This window comes from Terrapene carolina, unplaced genomic scaffold, assembly GCF_002925995.2.
Source record: "Terrapene carolina triunguis isolate 2854851 unplaced genomic scaffold, T_m_triunguis-2.0 Scaffold131, whole genome shotgun sequence".
In the NCBI taxonomy this organism is placed as follows: domain Eukaryota; kingdom Metazoa; phylum Chordata; order Testudines; family Emydidae; genus Terrapene; species Terrapene triunguis.
This window is the reverse complement of record NW_020664482.1, coordinates 14100671-14127811: the sequence shown is the minus strand read 5'-3', so window position 1 is coordinate 14127811 and position 27141 is coordinate 14100671. Positions and strand designations below refer to the sequence as shown.

Genomic DNA, 27141 nt, shown 5'->3' with positions numbered 1-27141 from the left:
TAAATCCAGATTATTTTAAACAGATTTTTAAAAAGAAAAATTGATAATTTAAATGAAAAGAAAAATCAATATTTATCCACCCTGACACTATTTATGTCCTCCATCTTTAGCAATTACGATATGTAAATTCTGAAAAGAAAACTACAGCTTTTTTGGACAATAAATATGAATGCTAAAGTTGTGAGGGTTTTAACAAAATTATATATAAAGATTCCAATGTCATTGACTGATGCGATTCAGAGATTCCACACTGTTTTATGGTATGGATTGTGCTTAGATTAAGTTTCTTAATATCCTGCTGAACAAGGATGCTGTGGATCATAAATATTGATATCTCATCCCTTGCAATTTCATAAATGTGAAGAGTACGACTAATAACTTCACTCCAAGGATATTCATTTGGCATCAGAGCATGAAGATAATTCATCTTCATCCTTAAACCCAAAATGAAGAAATATCAAGTTTTAGAGAAGAAGACTCAAGGAGACATTAGTACCCAACTTAATTATATGACAAAAAAACTTCTGTCTGAGTGTAAATCTGAGTGTAAATGAGGTCTGGCAGTTGTTCAACCTCATCTCTACTTAAAACATTTCCTCTATAGCAGGGGTAGGCAACCTCTGGCACGCGTGCCAAAGGTGGCACGCAAGCTGATTTTCAGTGGCACTCACACTGCCAGGGTCCTGGCCACCGGTCCAGGGGGCTCTGCATTTTAATTTAATTTTAAATGAAGCTTCTTAAACATTTTAAAAACCTTATTTACTTTACATACAACAATAGTTTAGTTATATATTATAGACTTATAGAAAGATACCTTCTAAAAACGTTAAAATGTATTACTGGCACACGAAACCTTAAATTAGAGTGAATAAATGAAGACTCGGCACACCACTTCTGAAAGGTTGCCGACCCCTGCTCTATAGGGTATGAAAATTCTTGATAATTAAATGCCATCAATTTGGTTCCGTAACGGGATGAGCCTGCAACATCTTTTTTCATAGAAGAGTGTTTTTTGATTTCTGTTAAATACTTTTGAGTTCACAAAAGTAGTGACTCTACCATTAAAGCCACGCCCTGACTTCTATTAGAACCCTATTTTCTTATCATCCAATTTTAATTAGAAAAAGGCCACATACACTCAACCAAGAGGTTAGAAGAATTTTTCCTTAAAAAATTTAGAAACAAAAAAATTAACTTTACCTTTCAACTTTACTTAATCCAAACTATATTTATTACATCTATTTTTACAAGGGCGTGTGCTTTTTTGGCCACTTTTTCTTGTTACAGGAAACATTTAAGAATGCCAAATTTCACATATGTATATAAATCTGTAAACACTCAACATACAGTAGTTTTCACAAAAAGGACATTTTTCTAGATATCAATGATTCTTCATTATTATGGAATGGCTCTCTACCAAAAAGTCATTAAAGTGATTTAAGCTTTAATTACTATGTAATTAAAACTTCAAGTGCCAAACATGTAACTGTGTTCAAGAACTGCCAGGAAACTTGCAAGCTTAGTATATCACATGGGAAACGTCAGTCAGAGAAACAGAATGGTGTGCAAGCACCTTTGGCAGCTGTTACACTTGCTAAGTTCCAACCAAGCAGGGGGGAGAGCAGAGTGGGATGGGATACAGAGGGAATCAAAGAGACTGGCAAGCCAGAAGCAGGAACGCTAGGACTGGTGTTAGACCATGGAATGGGGCTGCACCTTGGGAATGACTGGCTAGGGTCTGAAATTGGGGAGCCAGGACTAGACTGTAAATCCAGAAATGAGACTGAACAGTTGGGAGGCTAGTCAGGCGAGAATACCGACAACACAACAGGAGATACCTGAGGACACCCACCAAAGAAATCTTTAATGGACAATCAAGCCATCACCTTATAGTGCCTAGTGCTTTACACAATAAGAAGGAAGAGTCTGGCATAAAAAAAAATAATGTTTAAAAAAAAAAAAAAAAAACACACAAAATAAAGGAAATTCCAAAACTAAAAAACCTTACAAGTCAAATCATTTCAAGATATGATATACCATTACCCATTATCTGCAAAAATAACCTATGTTGAAAACTACAAAAACAAGCTAAGAGTTACAAATCTGATATCAAGCTCAATACCCAATTTATAAAAAGTTTAAATACCCAATGACTAGCCCCTAAGCAACTATAACTGCTCCTGTAACAAGACAGTAACAAGGACTACTAAGTATAAATTATTCATACAGCTCTCTCAAAAAAAATACAAAACTTTAATATCTTACTCTTATTCATAAAAAGTTTGGTTTTATACAATCCACAAAAATCAAAGGAAATTTTACCAATTCAGATCTACTGGAATCTCATCTGCTTATGTCAGTTCTCTATGGCACCCATCACTGGAATATACTAGCACACACAAATAGTAATCTGTTCCAACTGAGCAAAATTCTAGAGAAACTAATTAGTCAAAATATAATCAGAGACACTATTGTATGAATACAGACTAAACATAATTCATGTTGATTTAACAAGAATATTCTAATCACACAAATATTTTTATATGAACAAGGAACTACACCTCTAACCCGATATAACGCGACCCAATATAACACAAATTCTGATATAACGCGGTAAAGCAGTGCTCCAGGAGGGCGAGGCTGTGCACTCCAGCAGATCAAAGCAAGTTCGATATAACGCAGTTTCACCTATAACGCAGTACGATTTTTTGGCTCCCAAGGACAGCGTTATATTGAGGTAGAGGTGTATTAATGTAATAATCTAAATCGATACTGCATAACAGGTAACACTCCATTTTCAATTACAATGGTAGTAAGCTCAGGTCTCAAAACATCAACAAATTCAGGGGCAGAGTTAAGATTTTCTGGGTGCTAGTTATTAAGAAGGTTTCTGTTTAACGGTCTGTGTGTGAATTGAGTGTTAAGGTTAATATCAGAATTGTTTATGGATGTGTTTAACAGTATATCTTCTCTTGAATTACATATAGCAACCTTACCGGTAATTTCATTATTTTTGGTTATAGTGTAAGATTAATAACCTACAGTTCTCACATGGTTTTAGGGTTTTAGAGAAAACTTCCAGCGTTTACTTTGATTTCCTCTCCTAATATTAACAAAAAGACAAGCAGGAGTCCAAATTAATCAGCCTTCTGGATACACAGTGAACAGTTAGAGCAGTGGTTTTCAAACTGCAGGTTGCGACCCAGTACTGGGTCGCAGAATGTAAGGTACTGGGTTGCGGCAGCTCTGCTCAGCACCGCCGACCGGGCCATTAAAAGTCCCGTCAGCAGTGCTGCCTGGCTAAGGCAGGCTCGTTCCTACCTGTTCTGACACCGCGCTGTGCCCTGGAAGCAGCCAGCAGCAGGTCCGGCTCCTAGGCAGGGGGGCCACGGGTCTCTGCACGCTGCACCCACCCCCAGCCTGAGCACCGGCTCTGGAAACCGGCCAACGGGAGCTGGGGGGGGGAGGGGCAGTGCCAGCGGGCGAGAGCTGCGCAGAGCTGCTTACATGCCTCCGCCTAGGAGCCGGACCTGCTGCTGGCCGCTTCTGGGGCGCAGCACGATCTGCGGTGTCAGGACAGGCAGGAAGCCTGCCTTAGCACCCCCGCTGTGCTGCTGCCCACGGTAAGCCTGCGCTCCAGTCCCCTACCCCTGCCCTGAGCCCCTGCACATCTCGGATTCGTTTCCTGCACCCTCATCCCCAGCACCACCCCAGAGTCTGAACCCCCACCCACACCCTGAATCCCTCATATCCGGCCCCACCCCACAGCCCTCACCCCCGCGCCCCAACCCTCTGCCCCATTGGGTCACGGTCATCAACAATTTTCTTCAACTAGGTCGCCAGAAAAAAAGGTTGAAAACCACTCAGAGCAACATGAAGCCATTCCTACCTCAAAGGTTTCAAGCTGACTCCACTGGATTCCCAATACATGCTGGCCTAGAGCACTCTCCTCGATCTCATGTGTATACAGAGTTGCCATAAATGGCTTTTATTACCAGTAACACTTCCCTGTTCACACTGGAGGACAATACATGTGGTAGAAGGATATTTTTCTTTGTAAGTCATATTATTTGTATTACCATAGGAGCAACAAACACGGACCAGGACCATATTGTGCTAGATTCTACAAACAGAAGGAGAAAAAAAAAGTCCCTGCCCCAACGAGCTTACAGTCTAAATAGCTACATTTTATATCCTGGACCTTCTAATTTTTTTTATACATTACTACACATGACTATTTCCTATCATCCAGGGAGTAGACTGAACTCAACTGTGATACCTACTACTCCCCAGAACTTAAACGATTGAAAATAAACGTGATAGCATATTTTCACCTTGTATATATTAAAGGTCGGATAAAATTAAATTCAAATCTATGACTGGCTAATGAGGCAACTAAATTGTTATCATTACCGCCCTGTTACATTCAAGTAGCAATGGTTAAATTTGTATTGATCTCCAAAACGTCAACTTAAACAAGTGACTGTGTCAATATTTGCATACGGGAAAGAGTGACAAACTAGGAACACAAAAGGATGCAAGGAGATAAAACAGTTTGTGTTTTATTGAATATGGGAGGGAAAAGAGGAGAAAGTTTCACAGTATGTGCTACTGTTCCTCTTGTGTGCCTTGAAATTAAATTATTTAATGCCAATAATCTTAGAGGTTGCACAATATAAAAGAAAACAAAAAAATTTTCACGTGAACCTGAATTGCCTAAAAATATGCATACAAAACAAAAGTTTCTGAATGACATATCAAAGTGACCACTGAACTTTTAAGAGATGAAATACTACTAAAAGTAGAAACTTTTTCTTCATTTGCATATTCTCCTGTAAGGCATAATGAAAGGAAAACAATGATTTGTATGTAAATGTATCAGGAGTTTCACCAGATTTACCAGTACCAAGCAGAAAGAGCTGTATGTAGAAACAAGGAACACAGGCATGATCCCAGGAAAGGACCAGACAGGAAATAAATATACTTAAGAGGGGGAACCTGAACAGACACAAAAAGCAGATGAACAACGAGGAGTCCGGTGGCACCTTAACGATTAACAGATTTATTTGGGCATAAACTTTTGTGGGTAAAAAACCCATCTGAAGAAGTGGGTTTTTTATCCACAAAAGTTTATGCCCAAATAAATCCGTTAGTCTTTAAAGTGCCACCGGACTCCTCGTTGTTTTTGTGGATACGGACTAACACAGCTATCCCTCTGATAAAAAGCAGATGGATGAGGCAGAGGCAAAGATGATGCTGACTCCAGTGGTACAGTGGCTACGTGGCTCTGATTAAGTGTTCTTCACTCATTTTTGAGAACTATATCCCATAAACAGAAGGGACAAGGAGTGCTGTAGGAGAAATGCATTAAGTCCCTGGGGAAAGGAGGTGCCTTCAAGATGTTCTTTAGCAACTACTTAAGGCAGATTACACCATTAAGCACAGGCAGTGAGAGGATCACCATTATGCATAGCCTTTGGGAGAGTGTGACCAAATGCCCCCCTGTATTTACACCCTACACACCACTGAAATAATCTTTGTACAAAATATGCCTTGTGAAGTATCATTTGAAAACTAAAATTATGACTGAAATGAGTTTACCAGACAAAGGACAAGCTGACACCTCTAGCCAGGTGTGAAAGTTGATTGGCAATCACCAGTCAAGAGGCCATTCTTCATCAGGGAAGGGAGGCAGGAGCAGACTGATCTCCATTTTGCAAACAACGTGGAATCTCTTTCACAGTGAGACTCCCATGTCTCCAGCCTCACAGCTGGAAGGAACTTTATCTAGGGCAGGGGTGGCCAACTTGAGCCTGAGAAGGAGCCAAAATTTACCAGCATACATTGCCAAAGAGCCACAGTAATACGTCAGCAGCCCCCTATCAGCTCCCCCCCGCCCAATTCCAGCGCCTCCCACCCACTGGCAGCCCCGCCAATCAGCACCTCCCTGCACATCCGGATCAGCTGTTTCCTGGCATGCAGGAGGCTCTGGGGGGAGGAGCGGGGGCAGGGCCTGTGGCAGAGCCAGGGGTTGAGCAGTGAGCACCCCCGGCACATTGGAAAGTTGGCGTATACAAGGAGCCGCATATTAACTTCTGAAGAGCTGCATGTTGTTCCAGAGTCACAGGTTGGCCACCCCTGATCTAGGGGTAACCCTCTGGAAAATGCTTTGAAAGAGTGACTGGACAATAAAAGTGAGGGGCAAAAGCACCCCAGGTATTCTCTTTGTATCTCTCTTACTCGCTCTTTCACCTAAAATGACAAAGGAACCAGCCCTTCGGACTTTGGGGCCAGATGCCAACCTGAGAATTTGGTCACTTATATTGCTGGGAACGTGTGGTAAGGATTTTACCTTGAACTAAGTCTAGATTATTAAATCTTAGCTACTAGGAAGCGTTTTATCTTTATTTCTCTTATAACCATTTCTGAATTTAATACTTTGTACTTGTACTCACTTAAAAAAATCTCTCTTTGTCATTAAACAAATCTATTTCATTCTTTAATCAAAACTAATCCAGTGTTGTGTTTAACCTGAACTGGTTGGTAACTCCAATTAAAGCAGCAAACTACTGTATATTGACCCTTTACAGGGGCAATGGCCCTCTATTATCTGAACTGTCCAGGAGACGAGTGGATAGTGCAGAATATCAGTTTCTGGGGAAAATCCAGGACAGGGAGTGTATTGGGGTTACCTTGCAAGAGGTAACCAAGGCTGATGGAAGCCAGAGCGTTGGCAGGAATGTGGTGGACAGGTTGCAGCTATACACAGACACTCTGCGTGTGACTGGCATTCTTGTTTGGCTGTTTGTGAGGCACCCAGGTTGGAAGCTACAGCAGCAAAGGGTTGTGAGGCACCCAAGGTTGCAGGGCAGGTGGTAACACAACCACCTTACTAGTCTGGATTGCACTCCAGAATATGACAGAGAGTGAAAGGGAAATGGGGTGAGGAAGACTGTATATGACATTTCAATTTTCAGAAAATTCTACATTTTATAATTGCCGAAACAAACTCAGAAGTAACCCCCCCTTAAAATATTTCAGTCACCAAGACCATCTTTGAAAAGATATGCATATGTGTATTTTGGAAAAGGACATTGGAAAAAGAAAATAAGAGATCCAATTTGAGATGAAAATTAAAACAAATATTTTAGTCCTAAAATGTTGCCTTTCAGTTGTGTACATTATTTACAGAGAAATCATATTAACATTAGCATACCTGCAGTACCAAAAACCAGACTAATCACTATTTCTTTTAATTATGATGGAAAGAATGCTGAAACCAACAATTAAGGTTTAATTTGTTAAGAGGATTAACAAAATTAATTTTGGCAAATATGACACTTTGGTGAATGTGGCGTTTAATCAGTTTCTGCACAAAATTTTCTAACATTTATAGTTACAAAGATAAACCTTTGAAGGTGTACAGAAAGTAAACGAAGTCTATTGTTTCAAGCTATTTGTTGGAAGATGCATAGATAGGTAGAACCACAGAACCAACAGCCAATCTGCACTGGGTGGTTCTCCAAAACTATGGTAAAGAATACGTTGCCTATTTTCCTTACCCAGTGCACTTTACAGTAGCAGTGCCTTTGGTGCTTTGTCACTACTCCCACTGCAGTGCTACTGCACAACCCTCATCTGTGGGGATAGAGAATGGATGGCAAATCTGTCTTACAGAAGATCCTCAGCATTCAAATCCTTACTAAACACCAATATACAGAGAGCTCCCACATAGTCATTTTTTTTCAGCTAACAGGCTGTTTGCCTTCCTAGCACGAGTTCCCAAAATCCTTCCTCAGCGACACACTATAAGAGGTCCTCAATTGCTCAAGATCAGGCAATATCCGTCCTCTGTAGGATGTGAACGGTCTCCGTTCATTTCAAAGTATTAATTCTGAAGCCTCTCTGCATCTTAGTTTACCCTTAAATTGTGTGGAATTTCTGGGAGGCTTCATTAATTTCCCTCATCTACCTCAAATCCTACACACACTTGAAGTGCTGACAGTGAGTAGGAAAAATCTGGCTAGTGACCAACTGGATGATTTGTCAAGGGTTGACAAACAAAAATGAAACAAACGGTGCTGCTGTGCATCTCAGATACAGTGCTAAAGCTGAAAGCAAAAGAATGTGCCTCTGTTAACAGCTCTTTTTATGTATCTATTTTTATGTTTACAAAAATGCTGTCTATCAGAAAATATTAGCAGGCATGTGTCTATTTCCCAGAAGCAACCACTGACTGTGTCCAAGAAAATATATTCCCTAAAAATATGCTATTAATATAAGCTATCCAACCCGCTCAGGAATGGCAAGCCTTGTATTCTTCCCTGAGAGTCAAGAGACATTAGCTCTGTCAAGCCAGGGATGTAGGGGTGAAAATTTAAAATACAAGACCCTCTAACTGAGAACAGTCCACTACCATCCTCCAGATACTCAAATTCAGGACAAGTGGTCTCAACTAGCAAGGATTCAAACCATATAGCTTTATGCATCAAAGTCAATACCTTCAGTTATAACTGGAAGGTACTGTGGTCTTCAGAAAGTTAGTGTACTGTACGTTGTCAAGCAGGGAACCAGCCAAATTCTTTGGGAACTGTAGCTTTTAGGATAGCATTCTAAGATAGGTGCATGTACTGTACAGAGCATTGCAGTAATACAATCTGGAATGGCATGGTGAACTGTGGCAAGATGCACCCTCTCCCAGAATTCCTGCCTAGTGGATGCTCTTGACGAACAGATCACCTCTTCTAGGGGCACAAGTAGTGCAACATAACACACAAACTTCACACAGGACTCTAAAATCATTGTTCTTTACTTCATTTATACAAAAATAAAACCTTACATGCATTTCCCTGCCTCCGTTTTTTCACCACTCCAGAACATTCTTTGCGCTGGACTCAGGGTCCTCTGGGGCAATCCAGTTCTGCTGTAGTGCATGTCTTCAATCATGGACCCTTCTCTTCTAGCCAGAACTTTGCGTGTGGCTCTCTGAGTCTTTATTCTGTTGCTAGTAACTTTCCAGCCTCCAAACTTCCAGAACCATACAGACAAACTGAAGGAAATGGCATCTCCTAGATCCAGCCAACCTCCTCAGAATATAAATTGACCAGTTAGGGCTCAAACGTTATCAGTAATGGATTTTATGTTTTCTTCCAGAAACAAAAATGTTAAATAGTGTAGGGCCAAGAACCAATCCCTGCAGGACCCCACTAGAAATACACACACTCAATTCTCCATTTGCAATTACATTTTAAGACCTATTATTTAGTCAGCTTTTAATCCATTTGATATGTGCCATATTAATTTTATATCATTCTAGCTTTTTTAACCAAAATATCATGCTGTACCAATTAAAATGCCTTATCCAGGCAGTCCTCAACTTTACGACGTTCGACTTCTGACGAACAGCACTTACGACGTTTCTGATTTGATACGCTGATTCGACTTACGACAATTGGTTTCAACTTTACGAGGCTAGGTCCTGCAATGCAGTGTACAGGGAGTCCTCGGACTTAAGACACAATTCATTCCTCAGAATTGCGTTGTAAGTCAAAACCACTTTTCCCATAGGAATCAATGGTATGAAGGGGGGATTGGTTCCTGAACCAAGGCTTGAGACATTATTTTCATCACAAGAACCCAGGCTTTTGTACTAAGTGAATTATAGATACCTAATGTTGAAACATCAATGTATTTATCATACACTGTATTTTGTAAGCAGCATTCAAACATATAAACTCACATATGCTGCTCAGAATGCCGGCAACACAAGCTCAGAAAGCCAAGGAGAATGGCACACATGCTGAGCCTCAGCCAATCACTGTTCAGGCTTTCTAATGGGCTAAGCCCGGGGCCGGGAGCCAATCAAAAACAAGCAGCAACCCTACCCGGCAACAAGCTACCCTGCTGCCTCAAAGCCAATCAGAAGTGACCCCTTCCAGCTCCATACCAGTATAATACATCCAGGAAATGATTTCAAGCAAACTTTATGTAAATCAAGAGTCATAAGGGTGAAAAGCGTCATAGGAGCGAAACGGGAAGTCAACTGAAAAGCATCGCAAGGGGTGTCCGATATAAGTCAGCGTCTTAAGTCCGCAAAAATAACAGGAGTACTTGTGGCACCTTAGAGACTAACAAATTTATTAGAGCATAAGCTTTCGTGGGCTACAACCCACTTCTTCGGATGCATATAGAGTGAAATATATTGAGGAGATATATATACACACATACAGAGAGCATGAACAGGTGGGAGTTGTCTTACCAACTCTGAGAGGCCAATTAAGTAAGAGAAAAAAAACTTTTGAAGTGATAATCAAGATAGCCCAGTACAGACAGTTTGATAAGAAGCAAGTGTGACAATACTTACAAGGGGAGATAGATTCAATGTTTGTAATGGCTCAGCCATTCCCAATCCCTATTTAGCCCTGAGTTGATTGTGTCTAGTTTGCATATCAATTCCAGCTCAGCAGTCTCTCGTTGGAGTCTGTTTTTGAAGTTTTTCTGTTTTAAGATAGCCACCCGCAGGTCTGTCAAAGAATGATGGCATATATCACATTGGTAGATGTGCAGGTGAACGAGCCCCTGATGGTATGGCTGATGTGATTAGGCCCTATGATGGTGTCACTTGAATAGATATGTGGACAGAGTTGGCATCGGGCTTTGTTACAAGGATAGGTACCTGGGTCAGTGTTTTTGTTCAGTGATGTGTGGTTGCTGGTGAGTATTTGCTTTAGGTTGGGGCGTTGTCTGTAAGCGAGGACAGGTCTGTCTCCCAAGATCTGTGAGAGTAAAGGATCATCTTTCAGGATAGGTTGTAGATCTCTGATGATGCGCTGGAGAGGTTTTAGTTGGGGGCTGAAGGTGACAGCGGCTGCTACTCTGAAACCGTCTTAAGTCCGAGGACTCCCTGTATTGCGGTTCTGAGTTCCGACGTTTCGACTTACAACGCAATTTTCAGGAACCAATTGCGTTGTAAGTCCGAGAACTGTCTGTACAAGTCTAAGTATATTACATTAATGCTATTACCTTTATCAACCAAACTTGTAACCTCATCAAAAAAGATATTAAGATAGCTCCTGTCAAACTATTTTCTACAAACTCATGATGATTAGAATTAATTTTATTACCTGCATTTAAATCTTGATTAATTCAGTTTCATATCAGCCACTCCATTATCTTCCCCAGGATCAACAGACTGACAGACCTATAATTACCCAAGTCATCCCATTTATCTTTTTAAATATTGGAAAACATTAGCTTTCTTCCAGTTTTCTGGAACTTCCCCAGTATTCCAAGACTTACTGAAAAACAACATTAATGGTACTGCAAGCTCTTCAGACGGCTCGTTTGTAACTCTTAGATGCAAGTTATTCAGACCTGCTGATTTAAAAATGTCTATTTTTAATAGCCGCTGTTTAACACCCTCCTGAGGCACCAGTGGAATGGAAAGAATGTTATATGATATGACTGCATCATCTGTTTTTCACCAAATACAAAACAGAAATATTTATTGAATGTGTCTGCCTTTTCTACATTGTTGATAATTTTATCTTTTCCATCTAGTCATGGACCAATACTATTGTTAGGATTCTTTTTGTTCCTAGAACACATGAACTCCTTATTGCCCATAATTCTGCTGACCCTCAATTTGTACTTGTATCCCCGCTTCCCTTATCAATTCTACAATTCCTAGCTTCTGATTTATATTCATGACTGTCAACCTCCACTTTCTTCCATTTGTTTATATATTTTATAGCTGCCTTCACTTCCCCTGTAAACCGCAGTTTTGTTGGAGGGGGTTTTGTTCTGTTTTTTAACCAATACAGCTTTCTTCCTCGACTGTGGCTTTTTTCCAACATCTAGTACAGAGTCCTTACATAATTCCCAATCATTCACATTTTTCTGATTAAATTCTTCCTCTCAGCTGACCTGGCTCCTAATTGTTTTCAGCTTTGTGAAACTGGCCCTTTTCAAGCACCAAGTATATGTGTAGATATCTATATCGATATCTAAATAACTGGTTTGGACTTTATTCTGTTAGCACATTATAAATGTAATCAAGTCACAATCACTTCTACCTAAACTACGATTCATTTTTAGTTCTGTGACCAGTTCCTCTTTATCTGTCAAGACACGGTCTAACATGAATTCCCGTGTGTTGATGCAACATTTTTTGAGTTAGGAAATTGTTATCTACAATATTTAGAAATCCAAGGAAATTTCAGTACTGGCAGCATGAGACCTTCAGCATATATCACTCAAACTGAAGTGCCCCATGACCATGCAGGTTTTTTTTACATATTATGGATAGATGCATAAGGAGCCATTCTCTTCCCTAGTATGATCTGGTCGTCTGTAGCAGTCACCAACTAATACCACATCTTATGCTTTATCTATTAGGACACTGTTCCCTAAACATTCAAAATCATTGTGATCAGTGGCAGTCTATTTTAGTCTGGTGTGTATCTGCTAGAGGTCCTAACAACAATGGTGGCTACACAAAGATACACAGACACTGGCATTCAATGACAGCCATTTCAATTCATAAGTTGTACAGATTCACTCTCCAAATCTTCACATTTCTCCCTCCTCAAAAAAAAGGAACAAAGCAAAGGTGTGTGACAAATACCCTGGGGCTATTTTGGCACTTAACTTCTGGACAGAGAATCTGCTGTTACACTTCATATATTCAGACAGTAAACAATTCTAATGATCATACAGTTACATGAAAACGTTATTGGTCAGTTTCCATCTACAGCGTATAAATACATGTCATGCCTGGTTATCTTAGGAAAGGGATAGACAAGGACAGAGTTTGTGGGGCCTCCATATGCTACTGTCAACCCCAATCTTCTGATTGGTTGGGGTAGCTAGACTTGGCCCCCTGCAAGGTGGGTCTTTGGCACTGGTGTGCCTCAGCGAGATGAATGGTCCCAATGAGAGGTGGAATCTCCCCACTTTTCTTGAGCCCAGTAGCCCGCTTCACACCTCCAGGAGGAGAAGGGAATTGTGCTTGCTCCGCTATCCATCTCAGGTTCAATTACATCTTGACTGACCCTTCTGAAGCCATTAACTAAGGGGAACTTTCCTCCTGAATTGCCTCACGTAGTTGCCTCCCACCACTTTGGAGCCTTTCGCCACGCTCTACTTGGTATCATAAGTCTGACAGTATTATTTTCCGCCCTCCACTTCCCTGTTGTCAATGGAGTTCTGGCACAGAACCTTTTGGCCATACCTCAGTTTCACTTCCACCAGGATTTCTGACCGTTGACAGTCCACACTGACTTAATTTCTCCGCCAATGGTAAGCAGAGTGCTTGGCCCCGCGGCCAATAAGTCTGGCTTTGGCAGGTTTGTATCTGAGATTGCTACAGTCAGCATCCCAGAACCTTCTTTAGCATCCATTTCGACTAGCTATAAACATGATGGGATTCATCACAGGCACATTTACCCACGTTTGCCTTCCAGCACCTGACAGGTGCACTACACAGGGTTTGTCACCCCTCCAGGGTCCTTCCACTTATTCACACCTCCCATTTCCACTAGTGGTCTGGCCAGGTTCAACTCTCTAGGGTACAACACGACGTATGCAGAGGACTGAGGTGTAAATTCATATGCCTCCACATTACAGACACACACCTTATGTCTGTACTCATATGGTTAAGCCTACTGCACTTGTGAGACCGTGTCCCAACCGTTCTCTGGATGGGCTGCCACAAAGTTAATCTGCTATGAGGCACAGCCAACTCCCTGACACATGGCCACTGGGCAGTTTACCTTTCTGTGTTCCAGTCTCTGAAAAAAAAAAAAAAAAAGGAAACAGCCCTTTGGCCATTCACCATGAAACTGGCTATGCTCAACATAAAACACTTGGGGATTCAGTGGCTAGATCCCTCACAGCAGTCTGATAAGTGGCCAAGAGGAAGCATGCAACTGAAGCTGACACACCTACTCCTACACACATTTTCTCTGTGGCCTTCAATATAGTTAGGCTTAGAAGGATTAGATTTCTACTGGTAAATGTCAGTAAACATTAATTTCACTGTAAACACACACAGACGAAAAAAGATTTCCATTCATAAAGAAATTTACAGATCGAGTAAGAAAAATGCTGCTTGAGAACCTGAGACTTTGATTTAAGAATATTTACACTTTGCATATTTTGACATGTAACGGTGCAATCTGTGTTTAATTATTATAAAGCTTTTTTAACATTTTTAATCTCAATGTCTCCTGTCAGTAAATAATCACTGTCTAACCCTCCCACATCATCTGACCCATACCCATAATTTCCCACAACTGTGAAAATTTTTAAAATTTATATTTTTTTTTTAGAAATCATCAAAAACAATCATCAATATTACCTGTTAATTATTAAACAAAAACTGAATTCTGCTAAGCCGGTTTCTCTCAGCTTGGGCTTTCACACTTCTCTCCTGGTTCTGATGCTATTTCTCTGATCACTCACTCCATTGTACTAGATGATGTACAAAGTACAGGAGCACACTCCCTGCAACAAAGATCTTACAATCTAACTTCAGGATGCAATAGGGGGTATAACAAATGACAGGAATGATGCTAATGAGTGCTGAATTGAGGGGTAAAGTCTTGGGTTCCTTCTTTTTGCAGGACAGGAAAATACTTGCTTTCTTGAGTTCCTCTTCATTTGATATAAGATTTGGCTTGTCTATATGCAATTCTATTCTGGGATACTTAAGCCCTGAAAATCCTCCTTTATCAATAAAAAAGCAAGATGATGATTCTGAGGAGTCTGGATATTAGCAATGTTCTAGGTTTGGTTTTTTTTTTTTTTTTTTTTTTAAATCATGTTGCTTTTTGTTTTTTTCTCTTTTTGTGGGGAGGAAAATCCCTGGCTGGGGAGGGTGGGGGTGGAGGGCACACTATCAGATCAGAAATAGGCTCCTAGTGCTGCAAGAAGGAGGCAGTAAGCGTGGGTGTCAGAAACGTAGGGGAAATCCCTGCTTGCATCTCTCCAGCCATCTGCTCTGCCTGCTGCAAGTGATAAAGTATGGTTCCTTAAGTAGGACACTGGAGAGTTTGAAAATGGAGTGTCCTACCTGATAGTTCTTCAGTTTTTAACAGTTTCATTACAAGTGCTCGTTTGAGCTTCTCCTGCTTTCCCCGTGGCAGTTACTACTGTGGTTCCTTCAGCCTGTGCCTCCTTTGACAGCTCTTCTACCTCTAATTCATTGCACAAAAAGGGAACCAACTCATGTAAAGGCTTAGGGAAAGCACTAACAAGAAAATAATTTTCTTTTTTGAATCTAATAAAATAGGGTTGTCACCACGTCTCTCACACCAGGACATAATCAGAGTGCTCTTCAAGCTGTGGGGGTTAGACATTAAAGCTTAAAAAGGAAGAAGTCATTCATAAACAGGGAAGAAAAAACAGTGCAATGTAGTTGATGTTGAATATAAATCAAGAGATCCGTATTCATTAGTTTTACCTGGGAAATAAAATAATTTGGTCTTCATAAAGTGACAGTAATACTACTGCAGTATTTGTTCAGCATTATTTCAACTAGGCTTTTAATGAAGTGAAATTAGCTTTCAAATGTACTCTTCTCAAGTGATTAGCAAACTTTACTAACAATTATAATTAAATTTTCCTTTTTAAATATGATTGGGGGGAAAAAAACCTGACCAAACTGGAATATCTCCAAAAATCAGATTAACAATACAATTTATTTTTTAAAAGAAAAATTGATCTGGCTGTAAAGATAGTTTCTCAAAGATATGACTACTCATCCCTGACAGCTCTAAACTGTTTCTATGGCATTGGAGATTTCTAGACTCAAAAGATCAGTTTCTTATCCTGTGCCACATGGATGCCCAGCAATCCACCACAGAAGGATTATGTCTTGCTCAGAAGTATGAAGTCAGAGACAACACAAGTGTTACTAAGAGCCCCCACATGAGCAGAAGATACTGAAACAGACATATTTGGAAACAAAGTGACTACAATAACGGTGGTTATAAAATTTTCAATTTTTCAAGACATATGTATGGAACAACAATGCAATCCACAGAGACAATAGATAAGGATAATGCCTTGACAGGGAATCTAATATCTATTTCTTGCAATATTCTTTGTATCCAAAGAGACCAATCTTTTGTGAAAGGATAACTTGGTTGCATTCAAATAACCCACTGAGTCTCCAAAAAAAGTCATCAATTAAAAGTTGTAACAGGGTGGTCAAATCACCACTTCGCACATTTCTGCAGAATTGTCTGTTCTTTCTGCCTACAAGAGAGTCATAAATTTTTAAGTCCATCAGATCACCTAGTCCAGGGGTTCTCAAACTGGGGGTCAGGACTCTTCAGGGGGTCGTGAGGTTATTACATGGGGGGGTCACGAGCTGTCAGCCTCCAGCCCAAACCCCGCTTTGAATCCAGCATTTATAATGGTGTTAAATATATTAAAAAGTGTTCTTAATTTATAAAGGGGGTCGCACTCAGAGGCTTAATATGCGAAAGGGGTCACCAGTACAAAAGTTTGAGAACCACTGACCTAGTCTGACCTCCTGTAGATCACTGGCCATTAAATTAAACATCGCCCATCCAAGACCAACAATCAGAATTAAACCAAAGTATTACAGGCCTCAGGAGACTGAACTACCATTGGGTCCAAAGTGCACTAAATCCCAAGGTCAACGGATTCACTGCTCTTGTTGATTGAACATTTATTCATGAGTGGATCCATCATATTTTTACTTGAGTTGATGTAACATTCTAATGCACACTTAACAGATTATTTAGATGCCTCCTCTACAATGGGTGGTGGAAAGCAACACTCACCCATTGTTAATACACTGCTGAGATTTGCCGTGAAAACAAGCCTAAAATCTAATTGCTGAATTTAGTCTCCAAATTTGACACAACTCTTTAAAGAGAAACTGAATTTTCCACATTTAAAACTTCCTCACCATCCCAACTTTTGCAGAAGAAATTTGTCAAGATTACCCCCCTTAGGAAATTTAAGCTTGAAAATCTCACTTTTTCTGCCTCCCTCTAAACCATCATCCTCCCTACAGATTCCCAACTTTTCTCACATACACCTTAATAACTTTGCAGACATAGGCCACATTTCATATTCTACACTGAAAGACCACCAAGACACTTATTCTCCTAATTCATTATTTCCAGCAAGGAAAGTTGATAGAACTGCTCAGATTCTTCAGCTATTTCTGTTTTCTGATGCTTCAGAGAGCAGCTGCCTCCACAGGAGACGTGAAATATCACTTGTTTGGCATACTTATGTTTCTATTCTCCATTTGTACATGCTTCCTCTATGGCCCCTTGTAATTAGAAGACTAGAAAAGAGCAGGGGTTCACAGCAGATTTAGCACCCCATTAATATCCTTACTTCTGCGCTGCTGCTGTGCCCCCAGGGCAATACCCAGAGCCCCACCACCCCAGAGCTGATACCCGGAGCCCATAGCTCACGCCTCCCCGACACATTCCCACGCCTCCTTTGGGAGCCCCACCCCATCGTCTCAGAACCACTGATCTAACAGACCTAAGAAACTCAGTAGGATTAGAACTCAATTGTCAGGCTTAAAAGTGGTATGTAAGCAGGAGGGAGTTGGGTCTGGGTTACGAACAGGATTCCACATTGCCTCCCTGACCCCTGCTCCCCACCTCCGCCCTACAGGTTCACTATCTTGGCCCCAATGCTCACTTTGGTTCTCCAGTACACTCCCTCAAAATCCTCTTCTACCCCATTCTGCATACCAAATGGTGGCTTTCCTATTGTTGCTCCTGGAGAGATGTCTGAGCATTACAGAGGGAAGCCAATATTATCTCTTGATAGAATCCAGCTTTTAAAAAAAAAAAAAAAAAAAAAAAAAAAAGTTGCCCATTTTGCTCTGTATGGAATACAGTGCTGCCTCAAAATGTCCAATATCATGCACGCCATGGCAGCACATGAAGCAATAGATGATTCGGTATCTCTTTTGATAGGGATTTTCAATATTCCAGGTAGCTAAATCCTTTACAGAATGTATCCCACTGACGGAGATCAAAATCATTTTTTGCCCAAGAACTATTCTAAGGTAAAGGAAGGATGAGTCAATCTTCAGGTCGAAGAACTCTTTGGTCTCATCCAAATGGTTCTGGTCTGATTTCAGAGACCCTGAAAAAAGTGGACTTTTTATTGTGATGGTTGGATCACTTTTCAAGTCAATTTTCCTCAATGGATTCCCGTATGGAGAAAATGAATGTGTCTTTCCTACACCTTCCTCACAGTCTTTGTTAAGAAACAGATGGCCCAAATAATCCAATTCAGAGTACAAGGAAAATGGTATTCCTTTTTCACTTCTGAGGAAATCACTGGAAGAAGCCCGTTTGATTCTCTTGGGAATCGTGTTTCTGGTTCCTGCATCAAGAATCCTGAAAGAGAAGAGAGCCCCAGCTTACCTGCTTTTACTGGGACAGTGAGTGGCCATACGGGGTCAAACCAATGGTCCATATAGCCCAGTAGCCAATGCCAGGTGCTTCAGAGGGAACGAACAGAACAGGCAATCAAGTGATCCACCCCATCCTCCAATCCTAGCTTCTGCAATCCCAAGAGCATAGCATTGCATTCCTGATCAACTTGGCTAATAGCCATTGATGGACCTCTCCTTCGTGAACTTATCTAATTATTTTTTAATCCTTTTACAGTTTTGCCCTTCACAGCACCCCCAGGCAATGAGTCACAAGTTGACTGTGTGTTGACTGGGCATTGACTGTGCTGTCCTTTTCTTAGCTTTAAACCTGCTGTTTATTAATTTCATTTGGTGACCCCTGGTTATTGCATTATGTGAAGGAGTAAATAACCCTTCCCTATTCACTTTCTCTGCACCATTCTTGATTTTATAGACCTCCATCATATCCCCCCTTAGTCGTCTCTTTTCCAAGCTGAAAAGTTCCCTTTTTCATCTCACCTTATATGGAAGCTATTTGAGACACTTCACAAAAACTAGTCTAAAAGGAGAGTTTGAAGCCTGAAGAAAACTAGCAGTTGGGACACTCACCAAGTTCCATCTCACGGTCACGGGCAAAAACAGAAAGTCGAGGTAGGGTAGGGACCACTCCACCATTTATGTCCTCATACAAGAAAGCAAAGGGCGCACGTATGGCTCTTACGGGCATTACCATTAAAAAAAAAGTATCTCCCATGCAGGAGCACATGAGAACCTACAGAGAAATCCACCTGACATACCTGAAGAAGCTGTCTTACATCTAGATTTCTGACTCAGACCTCATTGGAAAAGAGGGTTGGAACTGAGAAAACTGCAAATGGGTGTCACTGGAATCCAGAGAGCAACTGCAATCTATCTCTAGCCAAAGTCAAGAAGAAACTGACCAACGTTTGAAAAGCAGTATTTATCAACATGGTGCTTAACATCAGGTAGGGGTGCAGCTCATGCTCTATCCTGCTATCACTGTCCTAAAGGGTCAAAAGACTATGAGAACTAAGTGGAGTTCCACCACTTTTGCACTAAGGAACAGAAGCCTGAACATATACGGTCTTTAGAGAAAGTTATGTTTATTAAATACAAAAGAAAAACTACCTTTTCATTTCAGGACTACATTTGTCATTACCTTATTTTTTTTAAAAAGGAAAAACTTTATAAATTTTTTGATGAGGCAAATTCTCTCACTGAGGGAGAGATATCCAATTTGTCTGCTAAGAAGTCAACGTATAAGAACAAAAATAAAACCAATCAGCCTTCAATGGCATCTAGACACTAGCAAGGTAAGATTTATGCATTTGATTATTCTTGGGAATACTGCTGTCATATTTGGTTTATGTCTGCCTGATTATTTTCACATAACCAAGGCCACACAACATATTAAGGTAGGTTTTTACTTCAATTAAGCAATGTTCTTTATTATAGATGGATCAAAGGTTATACTTTTTTTAATGAATTATTCCTACAAAGCTGTTTAATATGGTCTCCAACTCACTGCACTGCTTTTAATATTTAAATATGAAAATGCATATAAATTGTATATCTCATTTTCTCATTTAAACTATTCACTGAGAATATTTTTATTGAGATTCACCATTTTCTACTAATCTATTTCCAGCAGTTCTGTAATCTTATATTTCTCTCATGTTCAACTTGATTATCTTGTTTTATGTGCCTGTGATATCCCCTCCCTCTCCCGGAGCACTTTTACACACACACACACACATTACCCTCAGCTTTTGTCTTCCCAAGCCTGGAAATTCTAGTCCAACATGAAGCCATCTGTGCAATGTACCTCAAATGAGAGGGGGTTTTGTACAGCTATGGTAATAAATTTGCTTATTGTCCATTAGCTGAAATGATGTACTTACTATTGTAACCTGTCCGCTATAAAAACAACTCATTTTCTAAGCATGACAACTGCAAGTGATAGCTTAATATTTTCCTTCAAACTCAGAAAACCCAAATAACAGCCCATGCACATTTCTGAAGCACTTGTACAAACAGACAACATACTGTCTGATTCTTTTGTATTGTTTGGAAAGCTGGTGACAAAGTTAGAGTACTCTATTTTCTTGTCACTGAGCAACCAGGATATAAGAGGAAATTTACATTATACCTCAGATAGTGACAAGTTTGTTATTCTCCAGTAGCACTAGAACATTATACAGTGAAATGTTTTATATGTCTACTTAAGGGATCAACTGCATTAATTCCTTTATTTAGGTGGTCTTCTAATGAAAAAGAGTAAAATTATACTAAATATTTGAACTATTCTCCTAATACAGGTGATTGCCTAATAAAAGTGGTCTTTTTTAGATTTCACTTTCCGAATCCTACAACAGTCCAATATACTAGTCTGTTGTGGTGTGAATTGTTCTTTTCACCTGCAAAACTATTGTCTCTTTTTTGTCATTTAGACACCCAAGGTGCAATGCTACAATGTGTCAAAACCCGAAAGTTAGTAGTATGCTAACTGCATAAAAACTACTTAACTGATACTTATTTCAAAATCACTAGTTGAGTTTTAAACATTTATATGCCCCTCGATGAAAAAATGTTTTAGACTAAAGTTTAATTACTGAAAATTTACAGCTAGAAACATAAAACATATGAAAAATGGGATTATACAAAACTTTACTTCTCAAGTAAATTAATCCTACATCATTTTAAGATTTCTTCACTATTTTTCTTGCCCTCCTTAGTTTGGGTCTTTGTCTCTTTTCTGGGCCTTCTCAGGCTGTAACATCTTGTCTTCAGAAGACTAGCTGTACAATAGAAAAAAGTTAGCAAAACACTATATAGACATTTCATTGTTCTTTCAATAGGTATTATATGACAGCTATTATAAAAATACCCTGACAGACTGTTAATTTAAATATAGTTTCTATTTTCTGCTCCTCAGAGGCAGGGGCCATCTTTCACTAGGGGCTTGTCCACATACAGTTTTGATAAATTAAATCAGCACAAAAAAACCTGTTTAGACCACCAGGATGTGTTTGAACAGCAGCTAGCCAACAAGACCCTGATCACAACTGGGGTCTCTGGGTATTACCACAATACCAACAATTAACAACTTCTTACTGCAAACACTCCTCAAGTGATTCAGGAAAGATATTCCCTATACCACCTACTACAGCAACAAACATACAATGACATTCAGATCAAGTCATTGTTGCAAATAAGAGACTTATTTCAGAACACTAGTACATTTTACCAAGCAGATCTAAAAAAGTCTTGTTTAAATTCTATAACTGATTACTGTTAAACAAGGATATTTTTAAAATAGTATCAAACACACTACAATTCCCATAATTTCAGATAAAAATCACAAAGAACTAGCTTTATTCAATAACAGATCACCCTCATCGTTGAGCAGTTAAACATTTAAGACCACAGAAACAGAACTAGTTACATTAGAAATGTTGAAAATACTATGTTTTTCCTTTGTGGGCATATTTATTGTTTAACATCATTTGACAATTATAAAAGAAAGCAATGAAAGTCTTGAAAATTGCACATAGATTTATATCCAAGTTGTTTTGACTAATACAGTCAAATGGCAACAGAATATAAATACAGATTGATCGATGCTGTTTAAAGAAAAATAGTGCTCAAAACCTGTACAGTAGTAGCATATCTAAATTTAGCTGTTGTAGATAATATTTAAATATTTGCACCTTTGAATTTTTTTTTTTTTCCAGTTCTCTACCGGTATTTTAGATTTTGTTTTTTGTTTTTGCACTATTACATAATTGAAGTGCAAAAACAAAAAAAAAAAAAAAAAAACCAACCTAGAGTTTTGTTCAGTATTAAGTTACCTTGCTTTATAACCAGATCAGCAGCACAGAAAAAAAATTCTTGTCTATTATTTCGATATCCGTAAAACAATTTAAAATTGATGGACTACTCTTCCTCTTTGGTAGAGTGACAAGTAGCAAAAACAAACCTCAGCCAGACTGTTTTGGTGCCACAGGTTCTGACTTTAGCTGACACCTCTACAGACAATGTCTTTCCCCTACCCATAAATAAATAAATGAACATGTTAAAAATTCTAATTCAAGGGTAAATTAAACACTTTTTTTGGCCCCAGAATATATTACAGGAGAGACTATATATGTTATGAAATGTATTATTTTCCAAAAGACAGAATATTCCCACTCTTACCTCCCAATTGGTTTATTTGAATGAACAAATGAACTAGTCATGGAACTGAACTAACTGAAATAAAGAAAACATTCTCTTTGCACTTACAAAAGCAGCTACTGCTGTAAAAATCTTCAACAAACTCTGGTTCCAGGTGCTTAGGCAGAGACTTCCACCAATTCAGCAATTTGACTTTCTTTAAAATATGGCAACAAATACGTATTGCTTAATATATTTTTAGTCAATGTAAATTATTCTAATAGATTATAGTAAAATTAAACCTTAACACAGATTGTTAATTTCAAAATTTAATTCTAAATAGGTGTATTTTTAAAAGAATGCTATAGTTAAATTTAAAAAATCCATTTTAAAATTTAAAAATCGGATATATTTTTTTTAAATCATCAATTTTTATCCACCCTGACTGGTATCTTTATAACCTTAACTGTAATTCCATTTAAACAATTACTTGAGGAGGAAGGAAGGAAGAAAAAGACACGGCAGTTTTCTCAAAAAACATTTGCTAGGAAGCCTGGAAATTCAAAGTTAAGGTTACTGACTACACGCACTTTTTTTTTTTTTATTTATAAAAACAAGAAGTCCTAGAGAAACATTCTGAATGTCGTCACTTTTCGTGAAGAGATGCGCAAACCTGTTTGTGTTTCCAGCAACTAAATACGGTCTTAAACTTAAGTCACCAGCAGTATACTGCTGCAGACCAGTACTATTTAAAATATTACAGTAGTTTACAGTCAATCAACAGCACAAGCAAGATAGAAAAATCAGGAAGTGATTTAACTAGACTAATTCCAAGACACAGTTCAACATGGTCTATGGAACTTTAAGGGAAGAAATCCCATCATCAACACTGTTGTTAGCACTGGTAGGAGCCCTACTGTAAATAAGACTAATGGCTTATGGAGCTTTGATCATCATGCTAGTTAAACCTACCTTGAGCAACTTTAACTGAAAACTACCCTCTACAATAAGCACAGGCTATGGTCTGTGAGGGGGGAATCAAGATCAGTGGAAACATGTGACTGTGAGGAGCAGGCCAAGGAAAAGGAGGGCTAGTGAGGGGGAAATAGAACTCAGGAACAGGTTTGAGTGTTTGGATAACGAGGAGGGGAGGCAGCAGGTGGTAACTGATGGTGGGAGGCAGAGGAAGAAGAGAAGAGCAGCTAGTCCGATAGAGAGAGGGCAGGAGTTGATGGAGACAGCATCAATACCGGGCCCCAATAGGATAGAGGATGGCACTAGGGGGACTATAAGGGAAAATAGAGAGACACAGGAGTTACGACTACAGGGAACAGGGGATAGATTTGTAGAGAGCACGGTCACCAGGCAAAGGCAGGTTTATGTGATTGGAGACTCCTTGCTGAGGAGGTTGGACAGGCCTGTGACCAGAGCGGACCCTGAAAACAGAAGGGTGTGCTGTCTGCCGGGCGCTAAGATAAGGGATGTGGACCTGCGGTTGAAAAGGATCCTAAAAGGAGCAGGTAAGAACCCCTTGATCATCCTTCACGTAGGAACAAACGACACGGCTAGGTTCTCGCTAGAGAGAATTAAGGGAGATTATGCCAGGCTGGGGAAGACGCTTAAGGAAGTTGAGGCTCAGATTATCTTCAGTGGGATTCTGCCTGTTCCTAGAGAAGGACAGCAAAGGGCTGACAGAATTGTGAGGATAAATAGCTGGCTAAGGGAGTGGTGCTATAAGGAGGGCTTTGGGATGTATGGCCACTGGGAGGCTTTCGGGGACAGACAGCTGTTCTCACGGGATGGACTTCACCTGAGTAGGGAAGGAAATAGACTTCTGGGAGGGAGGCTGGCTCATCTCATCAAAAGGGCTTTAAACTAGGAACTTGGGGGAGACGGTTGGGAGATGTTCAGTTAATCTCCACGCCAGATTCCAACACTGAAAAGGAGTGTGAGGAGATAAGCACAGACATAGATAGGGGTAGGGAATTGGACATAAGAAAGAGGGGGCGGATGGACAGTATGGGGTCCGTACCAAATTGCATAACTAATGGGAGAAAGGATAGACAGCATATGGTAAGATGTTTATACACCAATGCGAGAAGCCTAGGTAACAAAATGGAGGAATTGGAGCTCCTGGTCCGAGAAATGAAACCTGATATCGTAGGAATAACCGAAACGTGGTGGAACGGTAGTCATGACTGGAGTACAGGTATGGAAGGGTATGTGCTGTTTAGGAATGACCGGAAAAAAGGTAAAGGTGGGGGAGTGGCATTGTATGTCAATAATGAGCTAAAATGTAAAGAAATAATAAGTGATGGAATGGATAAGACGGAGTCTGTATGGGCAATAATTACACTGGGTAAAAGAACTACTAGAGCCTCCCCCGAGATAGTGCTTGGGGTGTGCTATAGACCGCCGGGATCTAGCCTGGATGCGGACAGAGAACTACTTAATGTTTTTAGGGAAGTAAAAACTGATAAGAACTGTGTCATCATGGGGGACTTTAACTTCCCAGATATAGATTGGGGAACAAATGCTAGTAACAATAATAGGGCTCAGATGTTCCTAGACGTGCTAGCAGATGAATTCCTTCATCAAGTAGTAACTGAACCAACGAGGGGGGATGCCATTTTAGATTTAGTGCTGGTGAGTAGTGAGGACCTCGTTGAGGAAATGGTTGTAGGGGACAACCTTGGCTCGAGTGACCATGAGCTAATTCGGTTTAAACTAAATGGAAGGATTAACAGAAATAATACTGTGACTAAGGTTTACGATTTCAAAAAGGCCAACTTTAATAAATTAAGGCAACTACTTAGGGAAGTGGATTGGGCTAACATACTTAGGGATCTAAAGGCAGATGACGCCTGGGATTATTTCAAGCTGAAGTTGCACGAGCTGTCCGAGGCCTGTATCCCGAGAAAGGGAAAACGGCTAGTGGGCAGGAGATTTAGACCTAGCTGGATGAGCGGGCGTCTCAAAGGGGCGATTAAGAAAAAACAGAAAGCGTACAGAGAATGGAAGAAGGGAGGGATCAGCAAGGAAACCTACCTTATTGAGGTTAGAGCATGTAGGGATGCGGTGAGAAAGGCCAAAAGCCGTGTAGAGTTGGACCTCGCGAGGGGAATTAAATCCAATAGTAAGAGGTTTTATAGCCATATAAATAGGAAGAAAACAAAGAAAGAGGAAGTGGGACCGCTGAAGAATGTAGATGGAGTGGAAATTAAGAACAATCTAGGCATGGCACAATAGCTAAATGAATATTTTGCATCGGTCTTTAATAAGGCTAATGAAGGGTTTAGGAATAGAGGGAGTAGGACAGAGGGGAATAAAGGAGGGGGGATTGACATTACAGCATCAGAGGTGGAAGCCAAACTTGACCAGCTAAACGAGACTAAATCGGGCGGACAGGATGATCTTCATCCTAGAATATTGAAGGAACTGGCGCGAGAAATTGCAAGCCCCTTGGCGATAATTTTTAATGAATCTGTAAACTCGGGGGTGGTACCGTTGGACTGGAGAATAGCTAATGTGGTTCCTATTTTCAAGAAGGGGAAAAAAAGTGACCCGGGTAACTACAGGCCTGTTAGTTTAACTTCTGTAGTATGCAAGGTCTTGGAAAAAATTTTGAAGGAGAAAGTAGTTAAGGACCTTGAGGTGAATGGCAATTGGGACAAATTACAACATGGGTTTACGAAAGGCAGGTCGTGCCAAACCAACCTGATCTCCTTCTTTGAGAAAGTAACAGACCTTCTAGATAAAGGAAATGCGGTGGATCTAATATACCTCGATTTTAGTAAAGCGTTTGATACGGTACCGCATGAAGAATTATTGGTTAAATTGGAAAAGATGGGGATCGATAGGAAAATCCAGAGGTGGATAAGGAACTGGTTAAAGGGGAGACTGCAGCGGGTAGTACTGAAAGGTGAACTGTCAGATTGGAGGGAGGTCACCAGTGGGGTTCCTCAAGGTTCGGTTTTGGGTCCGATTTTATTTAATCTATTCATTACTGACCTCGGAACCGAATGTAGAAGTGGGCTGATAAAGTTTGCGGATGACACAAAGTTGGGAGGTATTGCCAATTCGGAGAAGGATCGGGATATTCTGCAGGGAGACTTGGATGACCTTGTAAATTGGAGTAATAATAATAGGATGAGATTTAATAGTGAGAAGTGTAAGGTGATGCATTTAGGGATGACTAACAAGAATTTCAGTTATAAGCTAGGGACGCATAGGTTCGAAGTGACGGAGGAGGAGAAGGACCTCGGAGTCCTGGTTGATCGCAGGATGACTATGAGTCGGCAATGCGACGTGGCTGTGAAAAAAGCTAATGCGATCTTGGGATGCATAAGGAGAGGTATTTCTAGTAGGGACAGGGAGGTGCTGCTTCCGTTATACAAGGCGCTGGTGAGACCTCACTTGGAGTACTGTGTGCAGTTCTGGTCTCCTATGTTTAAAAAGGATGAACTCAAACTGGAACGGGTACAGAGAAGGGCCACTAGGATGATCCGAGGAATGGAAAACCTTTCCTATGAAAGGAGACT

The 27141-nt window shown here is 40.2% G+C and overlaps 1 protein-coding gene across 4 annotated transcripts in view; it reads right to left on the bottom strand.

The window, feature by feature from the left end:
- Nucleotides 1-27141, bottom strand: part of STAG2 (stromal antigen 2) — a 178014-nt gene that overhangs the window by 135482 nt on the left and 15391 nt on the right. For 2 of the 4 annotated variants that reach the window (XM_024195514.2, XM_029911830.1), the window contains exon 1: nucleotides 8840-9148. The exons of the other annotated variants lie outside the window; for them this stretch is intronic. Coding sequence is in view for 1 of the 2 variants with exons in the window: in XM_029911830.1 (XP_029767690.1) it covers nucleotides 8840-8845 (6 nt within the window). In the remaining variant the exon portion in view is untranslated. Of the gene's footprint in view, nucleotides 1-8839; nucleotides 9149-27141 lie in introns of those variants that run through there. 4 annotated transcript variants of the gene reach the window in all.